At 45.9% G+C, this 18,900-nt stretch overlaps 1 protein-coding gene across 1 annotated transcript in view; it reads right to left on the reverse strand.

Annotated features, from left to right (window-relative positions):
* LOC311106102 (uncharacterized protein) overlaps window positions 1–12,318 on the reverse strand; it is a 23,878-nt gene extending 11,560 nt beyond the window's left edge. Inside the window, 12 exon segments of the mRNA XM_084148414.1 lie at window positions 1,132–1,205; window positions 1,602–1,679; window positions 1,819–1,872; window positions 6,676–6,780; window positions 7,081–7,158; window positions 7,286–7,402; window positions 7,540–7,683; window positions 9,244–9,475; window positions 10,150–10,261; window positions 10,529–10,618; window positions 11,529–11,634; window positions 12,255–12,318. Of these exon segments, the coding sequence (XP_084004540.1) occupies window positions 1,132–1,205; window positions 1,602–1,679; window positions 1,819–1,872; window positions 6,676–6,780; window positions 7,081–7,158; window positions 7,286–7,402; window positions 7,540–7,683; window positions 9,244–9,475; window positions 10,150–10,261; window positions 10,529–10,618; window positions 11,529–11,538 (1,094 nt within the window). The 5' untranslated portion in view covers window positions 11,539–11,634; window positions 12,255–12,318.
* Window positions 12,319–18,900: the final 6,582 nt, after the last annotated feature.

Genomic DNA, 18,900 nt, shown 5'->3' on the forward strand with positions numbered 1-18,900 from the left:
GAAGAAGGTGTCAGGGCGCCCAAGAAAGTCCAGCAAGCGCCAGGACCGTCTCCTAAAGTTGATTCAGCTGCGGGATCGGGGCACCACCAGTGCAGAGCTTGCTCAGGAATGGCAGCAGACAGGTGTGAGAGCATCTGCACGCACAGTGAGGCAAAGACGTTTGGAGGATGGCCTGGTGTCAAGAAGGGCAGCAAAGAAGCCACTTCTCTCCAGGAATAACATCAGGGACAGACTGATATTCTGCAAAAGGTACAGGGATTGGACTGCTGAGGACTGGGGTAAAGTCATTTTCTCTGATGAATCCCCTTTCCAATTGTTTGGGGCATCCGGAAAACACCTTGTTCGGAGAAGACAAGGTGAGCACTACCATCAGTCCTGTGTCATGCCAACAGTAAAGCATCCTGAGACCATTCATGTGTGGGGCTGCTTCTCAGCCAAGGGAGTGGGCTCACTCACAATTTTGCCTAAGAACACAGCCATGAATAAAGAATGGTACCAACACATCCTCCGAGAGCAACTTCTCCCAACCATCCAAGAACAGTTTGGTGACGACCAATGCCTTTTCCAGCATGATGGATCACCTTGCCATAAGGCAAAAGTGATAACTAAGTGGCTCGGAGAACAAAATATCGAAATGTTGGGTCCATGGCCAGGAAACTCTCCAGACATTAATCCCATTGAGAACTTGTGGTCAATCCTCAAGAGGCGGGTGGACAAACAAAAACCCACAAATTCTGACAAACTCCAAGCATTGATTATGCAAGAATGGGCTGCCATAAGTCAGGATGTGGCCTAGAAGTTAATTGACAGCATGCCAGGACATATTGCAGAGGTCTTGAAAAAGAAGGGTCAACACTGCAAATATTGACTCTTTACATAAACTTAATGTAATTGTCAATAAAAGCCTTTGACACTTATGGAATGCTTGTAATTATACTTCAGTATACCATAGTAACATCTGACAAAAATATCTCATAACACTGAAGCAGCGAACTTTGTGAAGACCAATACTTGTGTCATTCTCAAAACGTTTGACCACGACTGTATGCTTGTATCACAATGTGTTTTTCAAGTTCAGAGAGGACATTTTACTGAAATATGGGCATTTATCAGAAATGCTTGTCTGCCAACCTCTCTGCAGCTTCTGCCCTCTTCCTCCGTTCCTTCTCCTCCTCCGCACTGACTTTCACTTTCCCCTCGTCTTCCTGGGGAAAATACATGTTTTTAGATGAATAGCAAATGCTAACTTCTGACTCTACGTGGCATGAGGTGAGTGTTACTTTCAAAATAAAAGAACGGTACAAACTGTGCCTACAGACTCTACAGCCAGAGAACCACTGTGACTGAGAACATCCAAGTGAGGAAGGAGAGAGTGTAGCTGAGGAGGGAGGAGGTGAAGAGGAGAACCAGGGTGAAGAGGGGTGAGCGAGTAAGAAGAAGGGAGGAGAGGAGGAGGAAGAGGAGGAGGAGGAGGAGGAGGAGGAGGAGAAGGGGAGAACCAGGGTGAAGAGGGGTGAGCGAGTAAGAAGAAGGGAGGAGAGGAGGAGGAAGAGGAGGAGGAGGAGGAAGAGGAGGAGGAGGAGGAGGAGAAAGTGTGGTACCTGCAGGCGTGGACTAGCAACAGGGGAGAGATCCTTCAGGTCCAGGACTTTCTCTGACAACTTGGAGCCAAAACCAGACTAAAGGGAAAATGGAACACAACACTGTTAGTCTTTACTAAACATACCCTTTGATAATATCTGTTAAAATTGTACATTATTAAGTATATATTCTATAGGCCTATCTATAGGGACATGATCTCAATCCATAAAAAAGTACCTTGAGGTCCTCAGTGGAGGAGGATGCCACCTCGATGTGCTCGCTGGCCTCGGACTGCAGATGTAAACACACACTCAGTCACTGACATGAAGCATAGTGCCACCGTTTCACCTCAACACCGTACACACCCACACACAGACACACACACACATGCACTCACACACAGACAGATAGAAAACATGGATGCATGCTGCCATTCTCAGCGACACACGGCAATTATGAAGGCTCTCGTAGTAGGGTGAAATAAGTACAGCAGCAAAGGGACAATACACTAGTCAACAGCACAGAGCAGCCATCCCATGGCTTGATCAGCAAAGCTTGGGCAGACAAGAGGCAAAGAGCGAGACAAAATGCCTCTCCCACACAAGCACAGGGCTGGTCAAGCAGGCAGTAGAGACAGAGAAACACAGGCTACAGCACTGCAAGTTTGGACTGAGAGGACGGGGATGCCTTGGGGGCTGTCTGAGAGGACGGGGCTGCCTTGGGGGCTTCTGAGAGGGTGGGGCAGCTAGAAGGCTGTCTGATAGGGTGGGGCTGCCTTGGGGGCTGTCTGAGAGGGTGGGGCTGCCTTGGGGGCTGTCTGAGAGGGTGGGACTGTCTTGGGGGCTGGCTGAGAGGATGTGGGTGCCTTGGGGGATGACTGAGAGGGTGGGGCTGCCTTGGAGGCTGTCTGAGAGGGTGGGACTGTCTTGGGGGCTGGCTGAGAGGATGTGGGTGCCTTGGGGGTAGACTGAGAGGATGGGGCCGCCTAGGGGGCTGTTTGAGGCGATAGGGCTGCCTAGGGGAATGACTGAGAGCGTGGGGCTGCCTTGGGGGCTGGCTGAGAGGGTGGGGCTGCCTTGGGGGCTGTCTGAGAGGGTGGGACTGCCTTGGGGGCTGGCTGAGAGGATGGGGCCGCCTAGGAGGCTGTTTGAGACGATAGGGCTGCCTAGGGGGATGACTGAGAGGGTGGGGCTGCCTTGGGGGCTGTCTGAGAGGGTGGGGCTGCCTTGGGGGCTGTCTGAGAAGGTGGGGCTGCCTTGGGGGCTGGCTGAGAGGATGTGGGTGCCTTGGGGCTAGACTGAGAGGATGGGGCCGCCTAGGAGGCTGTTTGAGACAATAGGGCTGCCTAGGGGGATGACTGAGAGGGTGGGGCTGCCTTGGGGGCTGTCTGAGAGGGTGGGGCTGCCTTGGGGGCTGTCTGAGAAGGTGGGGCTGCCTTGGGGGCTGGCTGAGAGGATGTGGGTGCCTTGGGGCTAGACTGAGAGGATGGGGCCGCCTAGGGGGCTGTTTGAGACGATAGGGCTGCCTAGGGGGATGACTGAGAGGATGGGGCTGCCTTGGGGGGTGGCTGAGAGGATAGGGCTGCCTAGAGGGTTGTCTGAGAGGATGTAACTGCACTGGGGGATGACTAATAGGATGGGGCTGCCTAGGGGTCTGACTAAGAGGATAGGGCTGCCTAGAGGGTTGTCTGAGAGGATGGGGCTGCCTTTGGGGATGGCTGAGAGGATGGGGCTACCTTGGGGGATGGCTGAGAGGATGGGGCTGCCTTTGGGGCTAGCTGAGAGGATGGGGCTGCCTCTGGGGCTGGTTGAGAGGATGGGGCTGCCTTTGGGGATGGCTGAGAGGATGGGGCTGCCTTTGGGGATGGCTGAGAGGATGGGGCTGCCTTGGGGGATGGCTGAGAGGATGGGGCTGCAGTGCTCAGCTCTGGAGGAGGAGGGATGGAGGCAAAACTGGCAACAAGGGGACCAGAATATTCCAATCCAGTCCTCAGGGGCTCAAGTGTTAGAAGCCCAATGGCTGGAGGTTTGGTGGACTGGCAAAACTATGTGTAAAGACCAAAGACACCAATGTGATGTGAGAGGGAGACCATGGGGGGCTGGATTCACCAGGGTTGGGACTTGGGACACACACAGCCCCTCAGGGAGTGGATTGGTGTCTCCTTTGGCTGAGAGCGGGGTGGCGGTGCATGCAGAGGGGGAGCACACAGGGCAGGGGCCACGACATGGTCAAAGCACACCAAACCCCTACCTCTGCTGGTAGAGGGCTTTGTTTGGGCACATTCTTCTTCTTCCCCACATACACCTCCATTTTGTCACTTCGTTTAAGGTCCGCTAACTTCTTCTTCTGCCCCAGTGACCTAGCTTGGAGTGTTTGTTGTTCGAGTCTCTCCATTACTTCCTCTGAGCTTGTGGATGTTTTGGGTTTCGGTGAGGCTTGCACGGTCTGAATGCAGTTTTCCACCACCTCATCGCTGTCTTCTTCAAGTTTGTCTCCTTCCTTTTCTTTTCGTTCACTTTTGACGCACCTCTCCACCTCCTCCTCACTGCTCTCCTCTCCTTCACTAGCCCGTTTTTCACTCAGCGAGCATCTCTCTAAGACTTTGTCACTTTCCTCCCCTTCCTCGCTTTTGACACACCTCTCCACTACCTCCTCACTCTCCAACTCCTCAGGTTCATCTTTACCCTCCTCTTCCTCACTTTTCACACACCTCTCCACCACCTCACTCTCTCCCTCATCAGCCTCCTCTTTGCCAACCTCCTCTTCCACTTCCTCTTCCTCACTTTTCACAGACCTCTCTAACACCTCACTCTCTCTCTCCTCAGCCTCTTCTTTACGCCCCTCCTCTTCCACCTCCTCCTTACTTTTCACACAACTCTCCACCACCTCATTCTCTCCCTCCTCACCCTCCTCTTCCTCACTTTTCACACACCTCTCCACCACCTCACTCTGTCCCTCCTCACCCTCCTCTTCCTCGCTTTTCACACACCTCTCCACCACCTCACTCTCTCCCTCCTCAGTCTCTTCTTTACGCCCCTCCTCTTCCACCTCCTCCTCCTCCTTCTCTTCCTCACTTTTCACACAACTCTCCACCACCTCACTCGCTCCCTCCTCACCCTCCTCTTCCTCACTTTTCACACACCTCTCCACCACCTCACTCTGTCCCTCCTCACCCTCCTCTTCCTCGCTTTTCACACACCTCTCCACCACCTCACTCTCTCCCTCCTCACCCTCCTCTTCCTCGCTTTTCACACACCTCTCCACCACCTCATTCTCTCCCTCCTCACCCTCCTCTTCCTCACTTTTCACACACCTCTCCACCACCTCACTCTCTCCCTCCTCACCCTCCTCTTCCTCACTTTTCACACACCTCTCCACCACCTCACTCTCTCCCTCGTCACCCTCCTCTTCCTCACTTTTCACACACCTCTCCACCACCTCACTCTGTCCCTCCTCAGCCTCCTCTTTGCCTTCCTCCTCTTCCACCTCCTCCTCTTCTTTTAACCACCTCTTAACCACTTCTTCACTATCCTCATCTCCCTTTGCCTCAACTTCCTCCTCTATACTGTCTCTGACAGTCTCTTCCTTCCTTTCCACATGCTTGCTTTTGAAATATCTCTCCACCACTACCTCACTTTCCTCTTCATCTCCTCCCTCCATCTCTTTAATATATCTCTCTACTACCTCATCACTCTCTTCTGCTTTTTGTTCTTCCTCACTTTTTACACCGCTCTCAACTAGCTCATTGCTTTCCTCCACCTGTTTGTCATGCTCTACTTCTAGTTCTTCATTGTTAACATGTTGCTCTACTACCTCATCACTCTCTTCTTGCTCTCCAAGATTTCTCTCTATTATTTCATCACTTTCTTCTTCTTCCTCCTTTTTATTGACATTTTCCTCACTTTTCTCAACTACGTCACCAGTCCCCTCTTCCTCCCCTTCCTCTTCCTCACTTTTTACACATCTATTTATGACCTCATCACTTTCCTCCTCTCCCTCCTCCAACTTTTCTTCACACTCTACCTCCTCACCAACCTCAGCCTCAACGTCCTTGCCCTCCTCCTCCTCCTCTCCTTTCTTCTTCTCCCTCACCTGTCCCTCTTCTCCCTGGTTCTCCTCTTCACCTCCTTCCTCCTCAGCCACACTCTCTCCATCCTCTCCCCACCCCTCCTCATAATCTTCCTCCTCCTCCTCTCCACTGTCTCTAGTTTTAGCAGGCTGGGGATCTGGGGTAGGGGGGCAGACCCCAGCACTACTGCAGTCCCTGCTGCCTCCGCGTGGTGGAGAGGAGAGGAGGTGGCGTCCACGAAGGGAACCCTTGGTTGGAAGGGGAGGATGGTGGCACCCAGAGAGAAAGAGAGGGAAGGCGTGCATAGACACAAACACAAAAAGAAAGAAAGTAGGGGTACAATATTGTACAATATTGTGACAAGGAGAAGACACAGGGACCTGAGCAGCACGCAAACCACTCACGCATTCCGTAGGTAGAGCTCATCGAAAGAGAACAGTCATGTCAACAACAACAACAAACACAGAGAAGTGTGATTAAAAAACAGGAAGTACACAGTTAAACACACACACACACACACACACACACACACACAGAAAGACCTCTAAGACCAACGTGAGGGGTGATCGAATGAAAGACTCAGACGGCAAAGCAATAACAGTGACAGTATGAGGACAAGAGGACAAACAGAAAGAAACAGTGGCAGCCGTGACCATAGCACAGCTCCCATTGACACAACATCTACACAACCAGGAAGAGATAGAGACACAAGAACCAAAACACATGTTTAAAGTCACACACACACACACTTATGAGAGTTGATAAATGACAAAGATGTTATGTATGAATGAATGAATAGGCTTACACAGTTTCCCAATTATAGCTTACACTTTCCATCCCTCAAGTGTTGGTTTTGGTTAAAGGCAATCTAGTACACAAGAGCAGTTCTATCTAGGTCTGCATCTTGTAACAGTCATGGGTTTTGAGTATATACATACACCACAGGATTAACAGTGGGATGAAAAGAGAGAAAGAGACCGTGAGAGAAGTAATAGATTGAGCCACATCAGTAGTGTGTGTGTTACCTGTTGAGAGGGGGGCTCAGGGCTGTGCTCTTCAGACAGGGCCAGGTCCTGTAGCTCTGGTTCTGTCCTCTCCTCTAGAGGGGCCACTCCACTGGCCTCACTGTCCTGTTAGCCACACAACACACACGGCTGAGCCTAAATTCATTATACAGAGACGTTTTCTAAAGTAATAATGACGAGGGACTGTGTTTATTTGCACTGTTATCATACACTGATGGAGTTGAAAGTAGTTGAAAATTCCTAAGGGGGCAATGCCATAAAATATACATTTTCAGTGAAATGGTTCACAGTTCAAGTTGAGTGGTAAGTGTGTTATGTAATGTTATGAGCATGGTATGTGTTCTGTTATGAGTGTGTAATGACCCCTATTTGGTGTTCTTGTGCATAGTGAAGAAGGTGATGTACCTCATACTGCAGCCCTCCTCCCAACGCATCCAAGTCCAGGTGCAGGTTCTGTAACAGTCTGGCCGAGCCACGAGGACTCTGCAAACAGCATCACAGTCATACATCTAACTTATACTCCACAAATGAAACACTTTTATTCTCCAAATATTCTGCTTCACAGTGCCCCGAAAGGGCTGGTATGCACGTTGCCAGTTGAAAGACGTACCGGCTGCTCATCCTCTGATATGTTATCCTGGTCATCCTCGAACCCAGGCAGAGAGAAAGCCACACGCTCCTCCTGTCGCCTTCCCAGTAGGCTGGACCCGAGGCTTGAGAGAGGACCCTTAGGGAGGGGAGGGAGGGAGGGGAGAGAGAGAGAGAGAGAGAATTAAGGACTCTCAACAGCACACTATAAGCATAAGGGTAATAAAGTACAGGTAATGAACTATCATTCTTTTTCATCAAGGTGAAAGCTCTTACCCCAAGGGGACTCTTCAGGGGCTCCAGCCCTCCAGAGCTGCCCAGGGATCCCCTCAAGGACGGGCCATCAAGACCCCGTAGAGGAGCAAGGCTCCCCAGGCTCCCCAACGGGGCCTGCAGGGGCCCAAGGGCCAAGCTCAATGGCTGAGAGAGAGACACATGTGAACAAATATGTTGTGTAGAGAGAGGTCAGGTTAATAGTAATCATCATGATATTCAAGGATCTTATCGAAACAGAGCAAAATTTGGTATACTGCTCCTATCATTTACCTGCTTCTACCAATCCTTCTCCTATGACTACAACAGTTCCTTTACGCTCTGAGCCCATGTCTTACTATTGCCTGTCTGTAATCTGTGGTCCTACCTGCCGACTCCCTGTAATGCCCTGCCCTGCAGGATCGACCATGCTCTCTCCCATCCTGTCTCTCGGCTGAGAGGTAGGGGGACATGGGGCCAGGGGAGAGACAGAGAGGGGCCAGGTAGGGGGATGAGGCCCTGCTCACTGTCCCTGGCATCAAGTAAGTGAACTCCTGGGATGAACTTTCCCTTCTGCTTGGCTTGGCCTTCTCTTCCCTCATACATTTCCGTCATCACTGCCCCAGGTGTAGAATGACCATATGAAGGCATTTGGGGTTCAATAGCCATTCCTTCCTCCACTTCTAAACAGACCACCTTGTCGCTGAAATCACTACTGCTCTCCCTGCCCTCTTCTGCTGCCCCCCTCCATTCCACCACCTCCTCAGTGACAAAGCCCTCTGCTCCCCCCTCGAGACTACCATGACTAACTGCACCAGCTCGGCTCTGTGTTTCATCAGTGGGCCTTAGGCCAAACCCCACTGCCCTGTCCCATTCCTCATTGTATGGCGCTAGCCTCCATGTTTGTTTGAACCCCCTACCAGGGAACCTTTCACTGTTCCCAGGGGTATTGGGAGGATGTGAAGGGGCAGGTGGAGGCTGAGTCTCTGGGTCAGGGAAGGCTCTGGAGAAGCCAGGAGAAAGGCCCAGGATCTCTTGGGCATCCGCTAGGGCCTTACTGCAGCGGACAGACCCACCCAGGGGCGAGAGAGGAGATACAGCCCAGTTGAGAGGAGGGAGGGTGGACAGGTGGGATAGTGGAGCCAAGCTGGGGAGTGCTGTATTAGAGAAGACAGCAAAGCTGACGTTCAAGGGGGAGAGAGGGGGCTGGGTGGGTGCAGAGGATCCCTGTGATCTGAGTAGCCTTCCCTGTTTCTGTCTGGGTCTCCTTCAATGCACGACTTTCCCCTTTGCTAACAGACTGTTAAGAAAGGATACACATAGGAAATGGCAAATGACTTAGGACAATGACTTGTTTATAACTCTATAATCACTACGATAATCACTATATCGGTATAACTGTATCACCTAGTAACTCGGGGGCATGAAGCAACCAAGCATAAGTATGTGACTGCTGTGTTGATGACCAAGACAATATAATAATGTATTGGTTCAGCCAAATCCCTCTAAAGGTCTCATCTTTGTACTTTGTTTCCTTTCTACTATTTACAGTATTTTCTGCTACACCTCAGTGACTAAGTGTAATAGCTGTGCTTCTTTGACATTATTTAGAGTTCAAGTTATTTCCAGACCAATAAATCTACACACAACAGCACTGCAGTGTTCTGAGACATTTGTGAGTCACTTCATGTACATGGTGTATTTCAGAACATAACAACGCCAACTCACTCCTGGTGGTTTCAGGAGCTCTTGGTCTTTCTCCTTCTTCTTTTTCTCCTTCTTGTCTTTTTTCTTCTTCTTCTCCTTTTTAGCGGCGGTGGTGGGGGGCCCGTGGGGCTGGGTGCCGGCTCGTTCGCGCTCCTGTTTTACCAGGCTGCGGTATTGCTCGTCACACGGGTGGTCCCAGGTGGACTGGCCCGAGGAGAAGTTGAAGTAGTACACGTCCCCCGTCACGTCCTGACTGCGAGAGGAGGGAGAGGAGGGGGTCACTTCAGCACCTCAGAGCTCAGCGAAGGGAGAAGAGACCAGTGAACATTAAAATAACAGTGACACTGACAGGTGTGATTTGAGAAACCATTGACTGAACTAGGCCAGCTAGGAAGTATCTTTAGAGTAAGAAAGATGTGGAGAAAGTGGTTTTCTTTTACTTTAAAAGGTAGATTGTAGGTGTATATTGTATCTGGGAATACTGGGCAGTCTACCACTGCTGATACAACACTACTAGGGGCCAGAGATGGAGTCAATGTCAGGCGTCTTCAAATTCAGATCACAGTAAAAAGAATGTGAATCGAGACCACGACCGAGACAAAGCTGATCCATGCAAGAGAAGGGTGACATTGTGACCAGTCAGTATGACCAAATCTGTGTTATTTGTGGTTAATGAATCACTATCAAAAAAGTACTGTTAAAAATTTAATTAAAAGTACTGTTTTACTGCAATTAAAAAAACATGCATTTATGGAAGTCAATGTTGGGGTAGCACAAAAAGCATCCCCCATCTACAAATGTGTTGACCATCCACACAGGTGAGAATATTTGTGTTCGGTTTCAAATTCACTTGAGTGGATGTTACTGACCGACGCCACCAGGTTCAGACTCCATCTCTGGTACAGTGGTAGACGCCTACCTGCTTACCAGGGTTTCCATTCGGGAGGCAGTGGGGCAACAATGCCCTCCCTGGCCAGCCATAGGAGCTCTGGCTCCCGATTGGGATCAATGCCAATCTCTCGTGCGTACTCGTGGATCTCTGACAGGGGAGGGGAAGAAAGCAGGGAGGAAAATCTCCAGGTAACATTAAATGACTTCTCACACAACCAAAATAAGTTAGTGAATGTGTCTTATCTATGTAAAACAGAGCATTGCTTGGTTTGGAGATGTGCCTATGTGTTTGATGCCCACTACAACACTTTGCATCATGCTTGTGTAGTTCTGTTTCAGCAATGTAGCTTACAGTCTACTGATCTGTCAACTAGAAAGGGAGCCATACTACCCCTTCTGTATCCTTCCTCTCTACCTTGTTCAGAGGGGATATAGCTCTCATCGTAGTCCTCTTCCAGGATCAGCTGGTCTCCAATCTGTAGATCAGCAGCTGCTGTCATGGTTACTTGGAGGGGGAAAAGGTCATGTTGTAGATGCCATTTGAAAATTGTAGCTAGGCTATATTGCATTTGCAAGTAGCGCATGCATCGCTACAAACCAAACCCCATATGGGACCTCTGTGTACAGTCATACATCTATGCTACTACGTTTTGCTAAATCTATCCACGTAGCTAGTTGGCTAGCTAGCTAAGTGTAGCTAGCCACAATGAACAACCCTTAACCACAGTTAAAAGGGGAAAGCTTTTCAATTACAAATAAAGGGGGTTAGCGGGCGCTATTGTTGGGTTTAACTACAGTAGCTACGTTAGTTAACTATCTTTGCCCTTTCTTTAGCTACGTAAGTTAGCTAATGTCCGTTTAGTAACCTAACGAGCTAAGTTAGTTGGACGGTTAAATTAGAATAATAACTACCCTACTGTTGTTGACATGTTTTCATAGCTATCTACAGTAGCTGGCTAACGTTAGGTTTCCTGACAGACCAAGGTGGGTGGCGTCACATCTCAGAGGAAAATGTTACAGTAGCTAACTAGCTAGCATTAGCATATTCGCTAGAAACTTCAATTTGGACAAACAACGTACGATTTACCTACCTAACTACAAGTTATTATCCTATCCCAGTAAGGGCAAGATCAGTCAAGTGCAATTATTATTGACATGTTCCCTTACAAATGAGTAGAATGGTTGCACTTGGTCTGCTAGCTAAACAACAACATATCAAAATAGAATCCGCTGATGGAGCTTCCAGGGACGCTTTAGTCCGTTTCCGGTTCCAACACCCCTAGCAACCACGTAGCACCCACCTACCACTCAGACATATCGCGGTAGGTTGGACAAAAGTGATGCAGAGGACACCTCTCATTGTGATTGGTCCCTGAGCCCATAAAATGTATTTTCTCTTTCTGTAAAAACCCTACCTTTAACCATTTCCACTGTTCTCCAAGAGTTAGTTCTGCTTCACTTCAGTTTGCTCCTCAATTCATGCACCTTGGTTGGAGAGTGAGGTAGCGGTTGTGATTCTCCCTTAAACACAGGTCAGATTAGTTCAAATAGAAGACTCTAATTTGCATGCAATTCATAAATTATTGCAGTGCCACTTCCAAATGACATCAACAACAGTCCAACAACAATAGGAGCCTTCCAGTATGAGGAGGTATCAAACAGTTGTCATAAAACGACTTCTCAATGAAGTGGTTCCTTGACGAATGTATCCTGCTTTATTGTGGGCAAAGTGGATATTGACAGCAACCAAAAGGTATACATGCACTCAGTTGGGTTTTAGCCCTATTAATTATTCACCAAAATTATTGCTTTTTTACTGTAATTATATATTGCATTGCAAAACTATAGATTGGTTTGTCTTTTCTGAATCCATGAATTGAGGCTTCCTTTTCAATAGCCTAAAGCCTAACAATAATATAGTTTAAAAGTATCTATCTGATTTCAAAAACATAGTCACAATACCTGCTGAAAAAAACAGCATAGACCACCATATGCTTGGCCAGCTTCACCAGCTAGACCATACTGGTCCGACCAACTTGACCAGCATCAGACCAGCACTGACCAGCATATGCTGTTTTTTAAAGCAGGGTATTGCTACAGTATGCAGTTTGTTTAGCCCGTAATGCAACACCCGCATCTACCATAGGGTGGCAACAAATCAGTCTGAGAAATCCTCTGCTTTCGCCACTGAGCAGTGACTTTGTTCGTTGGCTTTACTCCTAATAAAAATCTGAAAGATGCTCCAGTGTGTCATCATCACTTAGCATCATCGCCCAGTTTCTCTTCAAAAAAACACCCACCAGCCATTTCCTCTGTGGGATCCTCCTAAAACTGCAGAAGACAAATCAAGGAGCTAATTGTTTATAGGCCTTGTTGTGCAAGAAAGCAAAGAATTTAGCCATGAATGCCAATCACATTTAGTGAAATATTATGCTTATGTAGCTGTCTTTGAACATGTCCTCCATGAACTTGAACGTGAGATGTTATCTACACAGTAGCCTAATCTACACAGTAATTCCATTATATGCTTTTCAGTCCTCTGCTATGAGAAATAGATAAAGATCTTGAAATCTAGAAATAGCCTAGATCACTCTGATGGAATGAAAGCCTCACACCCAGTTGGCATGACTGGTTCCGTTTGTGTGGGTAGATGTTTATTTGTTTAATGGCTGTAAAAAAATATGTTTGTGTTCATGTTAACCCTCCTCTGGTATTTTCAGCATATCCCTGATCTAGTGGCCGCCAAATCTGAAGGTCCTTGACTGATGATCAATGTCACAGTTGTGTAAGATCTGTGGCAAAGTTTACCGAATTCTTTCCAAAATGGATAGATGGCATCTACATTCTTAGAAAAAATGGTTCCAAAAGGGTTCTTCAGCTGTCCCCATAGGATAACCATTTTTGTTTCCAGGTAGAACCATTTTTATTTCCAGGCAGAACCCTTTTGGGTTCCATGTAGAACCCTCTGTAAAAAAAAGGATTCTACCTGGAACCAAAAGGGGTTCTACCTGCAACCAAAAAGGGTTCTTCAAAGGGTTATCCTATGGGGACAGCTGAAGAACCCTTCAAAGTTCTAGATAGCACCTTTTTTTCTAAGTGTATATGAATTTGGCATTGCTGTATTTGGCCCCTGAATTGGGCACAGCTTTATCGTTCTTTTCTGTACTACGTATTGTGTAGGTGGTTTGGCCGAGGTCCTAGGTGAATGCCCCCTAATTCCCGGCAGTGATAGGCACTAGTACACAAACATAGGCCTTGGAACTTAAATAACAGCATCTACACAGCTAAACACACAACATCTCTTGCTTATAAATTTGAGTTCTTGCATCTCGAGTACTCAGACTTCAAGGAATTGAAAAAGTAATCGATTATTTTTTTTAAATCAATGTGTAAATTCAAATCAAATGTATGGGTCACTTGCGCCATATACAACAGGTGTAGACTTTTCTGTGAAATGCTTACTTTCAAGCCCATTCCCAACAATGTAGAGTTCAAAAGTAAAACATTTATAAAAAAAGGAAATAGTAACACAATAAAATAATAATGAGGCTATAGTCAAGGAGTACCAGTACCTTGTGTGTGTTGGAGCGTCTGTGTGAGTGTGTGTGTGTGTATGTGTGTGTGTGTGTGTGTGTGTGTGTGTGTGTGTGTGTGTTGGAGTGTCCGTATAGTGTGTGTGAGTGTGTGGGTAGAGTCTAGTGAGTGTGCATAGACCCAATGCAAGAGAGTCGTAAAAAAAAGGAAAAAAAATAGCAAGAAGGACGATTTTGTGTTAATGTTGAACGGCATCTGAAGGAGGAAATAGTTGGACCCACTGATTAGCAACCATAAATTCCCCACAGAGAAGATATCAGTTGAGAATACTGAATACAGAAACTCCACTGTGAGTCGTTGGAACCAAGGTTTCCCTGGTTGTATCCTTATACACACTTCACAGATACGCGTTACCTAGTGCTGGCCTGGTTTACAGATTTCCTATGTGACCATATCTCAACCTAAAGTCTTCTTATCGCCAAGACTTGGCAACATCCAACTGGGCAAAAACTGGTTGAATCAATATTATTTCCACGTTATTTCAACCAAAACAATTCCCTTACGTGAATGACTTTTTGCAAATCAAAGTTGAAAAGTGATTGGATTTGCAAAAAGTCATCAACGTAAGGGAATTTTGTCTTTTTTTCACCAAACTTTTAACCTAAATTCAATGACATGGTGAAATGTTTTGTTGATTTCATATTAGTTGACAACTCAACCAAATGTAAATCAAAATTAGATATTGAACTGACTTCTGTGCCCACTGGGATCCTACCATTCCAGAGGTTATTCAAGTGCAGGGTGGATACAACTTTTGTTGCTTTGCTTCCGTTATCTCTACATGTAGATAAACGTATAGGGAAAAGGGGAACTCAAATCTCTTCTGACGTCAAAGACGTCACCTGGTCTCCAACAGATGTGTGGTTGCAATAGTACTTGTCACAATGGAGATCAATCAGTAAAGAGTGAGGGAGGGGGTCACCATTCAGCCATACGTTCATTTCTAGTGGAAAACCTTCCCTGCACAGGGAGCAGGGGACAGCCGGAGGGAGCAGACTAAACAACTTGACTTTTGAACTAAGGCCAACGCCTGATAAAGTGGTGATTGACTGACTAAATATTTACAGCATATGGCAATTTTACCCCATGTAGTATGACAGTGGAAATACCCCTGACAGTGTTACCCTTTAATTTGTCACTGTGCTTATAATTGCTCTCACAGTTGTCATTTCTAATATAATTGTATAAATATATTCTACTATCTTGTTCTAGGCCTACTATCATAAATTACCTAGCTGAATAATTGTGGCAGTAAAATCAGAGGCTACTTAAATAAAGTCGTTATGGCTCTGTGATCTCGATAGCAACCTCTGTCAGGATAAATGTGGTGCAATGATAGCAGTTTCAAAGGTTGTTAAGATAACACTCATTCAATGAACATGCATGCCTTGTTTATCTGGTCAGCACAACTTATACAGAGTAGAATTTTTGCTGTGATAGTCTACCATCAATGCCAAAATAAGTACGTCCTCATGATCAAGTAAAGCCAGCTCAATGCCATAGGATAGTAAACTGACTGTGGGCCTCTGCAGACCACTAGTACAAGTTCAAGTTTATTTGTCGTACGCACAGGATACACATGGTATACACACAGTTCAATGAAACGCTTACTTGCAGGTTCCCTCTCGATAATGCGACAACAATAAGAAAAGTAAAAGATAAGAATAAAAAACAAAAAACAAAATGAGCTCAGTAGAAATACAGGAGCAAACAAAGTAATAATTCACGCAAAAATTGGCATAAAAAGTCAAGTGGAGTGGGAACCGGCAAGATGCGCACCCTACCCACCGATGCCATCTTACATCTCATACAAAGCCAGTTACGTTTGCATTATTGTCCATAGGCATATGCAGCAGCATAGGATATGTGTTACATAAATGAATTTATAAAAAGAGGTGTGATGGGTTAGTCTTATAAAGCAAAATGTATTAAAACAATTATGACCATGCAATACTTCTGATTGTAGTTTTTTATGAGGAGTGATGATGAGGGGAATGTCTCAGCTATTAGTAGTTATTGCAAGAGATTATAAAGGGTTAGGTTTGTATAGACTACTAAGGATCCCACTGAGCACAGAAGTCAGTTCAATATCTATTTTGGTTAAGTGTCAACTAATGTGAATTCAATGTGAAATAAACAAAACATGTCATCATGACATTGGATTTAGATTAAACATTGGGTGAAAAAAAGACTAAATTCCCTTCCATTGATGACTTTTTTGCAAATCCAATCGGTTTCCCACATTGATTCAACATCATCACATTGATTATTTTTTGTTGAAATGACGTGGAAACAACGTTGATTCAACCAGTTTTTCCCAGTGGGAAGGTTTTGATACTAATATTCTTATTTCCTCTTTTATTTAATCTCATATCAGGTAACAAATGGCAAGTTTCCTATGTGGAGTCATGCAGGCCGGGTCAGGTGACAGGACAGGAGACAGGCCCCATCAGCCACTCTGTCTTCAGCCACTCATAAAACTCAATGGGGTTTCAGTGCACCAACAGGGAGGAATGATCCAGGAAGAATAGATTGAACGAGGGAGAGGTCGGGGTAAAAGAGGACACGGGGGAATGAGTGTGAAAATATGCATAAAAAATAAGAAATTAGAACAGGAAATAGGGCATCTGGATAGGCTGAGAAAGAATAGATGTTCAGTAGAATAACAATACAAAGGTTGGGAAGGAAACACATTCAGATATACCACAGGAGCTGGGTGATACAGAGTGTGATATGAGTCATTACATGCAAAATAAAGTAATCTCACTGATCAATGCATCTCACTGATTTTGTATGGCACAGTTGGTGCTGAGAGTAATGATTGTCAAAGGCGGTGTAAATCCAAGCAACTCAACAATGACAATGTGTTGAGATTAGGGCTGTCAGAGTTAATCAGATAACTCAAGTTAACTTTTTGTAATTTCTGCACACATTTTGTTTTATTGTGATTAATTGCATTGTTTGAAAGCATTCAAAATACACTGAAAACATCCAAAGTACATCTATACAGCTAAAACAATCACAACAATGTGATGTCAAAACAAGTTGACATTGAGGTTAAAGAAAGTGTGCTTTATCAATTTACGTAATTTTGATAACCGTTACTTTTGGACGTCAATATTCTTGTAACGCTTTTTGTTAAATTACAGCTCAATTTGAGCAAATTCTGAATTTGCGATTAATTGTGATTAATCACAGCAAATCCAGCGATTAACTCAATTACAGTGAGGGAAAAAAGTATTTGATCCCGTGCTGATTTTGTACGTTTGCCCACTGACAAAGACATGATCAGTCTATAATTTTAATGGTAGGTTTATTTGAACAGTGAGAGACAGAATAACAACAACAAAAATCCAGAAAAACGCATGTCAAAAATGTTATAAATTGATTTGCATTTTAATAAGGGAAATAAATATTTGACCCCTCTGCAAAACATGACTTAGTACTTGGTGGCAAAACCCTTGTTGGCAATCACAGAGGTCAGACGTTTCTTGTAGTTGGCCACCAGGTTTGCACACATCTCAGGAGGGATTTTGTCCCACTCCTCTTTATATCTTCTCCAAGTCATTAAGGTTTCGAGGCTGACGTTTGGCAACTCGAACCTTCAGCTCCCTCCACAAATTTTCTATGGGATTAAGGTCTGGAGACTGGCTAGGCCACTCCAGGACCTTAATGTGCTTCTTCTTGAGCCACTCCTTTGTTGCCTTGGCCGTGTGTTTTGGGTCATTGTCATGCTGGAATACCCATCCACGACCCATTTTCAATGCCCTGGTTGAGGGAAGGAGGTTCTCACCCAAGATTTGACGGGTCATGGCCCCGTCCATCGTCCCTTTGATGCGGTGAAGTTGTCCTGTCCCCTTAGCAGAAAAACACCCCCAAAGCATAATGTTTCCACCTCCATGTTTGACGGTGGGGATGGTGTTCTTGGGGTCATAGGCAGCATTCTTCCTCCCCCAAACACGGCGAGTTGAGTTGATGCCAAAGAGCTCGATTTTGGTCTCATCTGACCACAACACTTTCACCCAGTTCTCCTCTGAATCATTCAGATGTTCATTGGCAAACTTCAGACGGGCCTGTATATGTGCTTTCTTGAGCAGGGGGACCTTGCGGGCGCTGCAGGATTTCAGTCCTTCACGGCGTAGTGTGTTACCAATTGTTTTCTTGGTGACTATGGTCCCAGCTGCCTTGAGATCATTGACAAGATCCTCCCGTGTAGTTCTGGGCTGATTCCTCACCGTTCTCATGATCATTGCAACTCCACAAGGTGAGATCTTGCATGGAGCCCCAGGCCGAGGGAGATTGACAGGTCTTTTGTGTTTCTTCCATTTGCGAATAATCGCACCAACTGTTGTCACCTTCTCACCAAGCTGCTTGGCGATGGGCTTGTAGCCCATTCCAGCCTTGTGTAGGTCTACAATCTTGTCCCTGACATCCTTGGAGAGCTCTTTGGTCTTGGGCATGGTGGAGAGTTTGGAATCTGATTGATTGATTGCTTCTATGGACAGGTGTCTTTTATACAGGTAACAAGCTGAGATTAGGAGCACTCCCTTTAAGAGTGTGCTCCTAATCTCAGCTCGTTACCTGTATAAAAGACACCTGGGAGCCAGAAATCTTTCTGATTGAGAGGGGGTCAAATACTTATTACCCTCATTAAAATGCAAATCAATTTATAACATTTTTGAAATGTGTTTTTCTGGATTTTGTTGTTGTTATTCTGTCTCTCACTGTTCAAATAAACCTACCATTAAAATTATAGACTGATCATTTCTTTGTCAGTGGCAAACGTACAAAATCAGCAGGGGATCAAATACTTTTTTCACTCACTGTACATTTTTTTGCGTTTGACAGCCCTGGTTGAAAAACATTGCATGTTGCATGAGGAGCTATGCTGCTCTCTATCAAGCTATGAGTTGTTTTGAGGGAAATAGTGGGATGACATCCCACTGGACACAGACATCAGTTCAACATCTAGTTTTGATTTACATTTGGTTCAGTTGTCAACCAATGTGAATTCAATATGAAATCAACAAAAAAAATCACCATGTCATTGGATATAGGGTCAAAGTTGGTTGAAAGGACGAAATGCCCTTACGCTGATGACTTTTGGCAAATCCAATCAGTTTTCCACATTCATTCAACATAATCACATAGATGTACAGAATACGACAGGTGTAGACATTACAGTGAAATGCT

Source organism: Coregonus lavaretus (genome assembly GCF_964263955.1).
Source record: "Coregonus lavaretus genome assembly, chromosome: 30".
NCBI lineage: Eukaryota > Metazoa > Chordata > Actinopteri > Salmoniformes > Salmonidae > Coregonus > Coregonus lavaretus.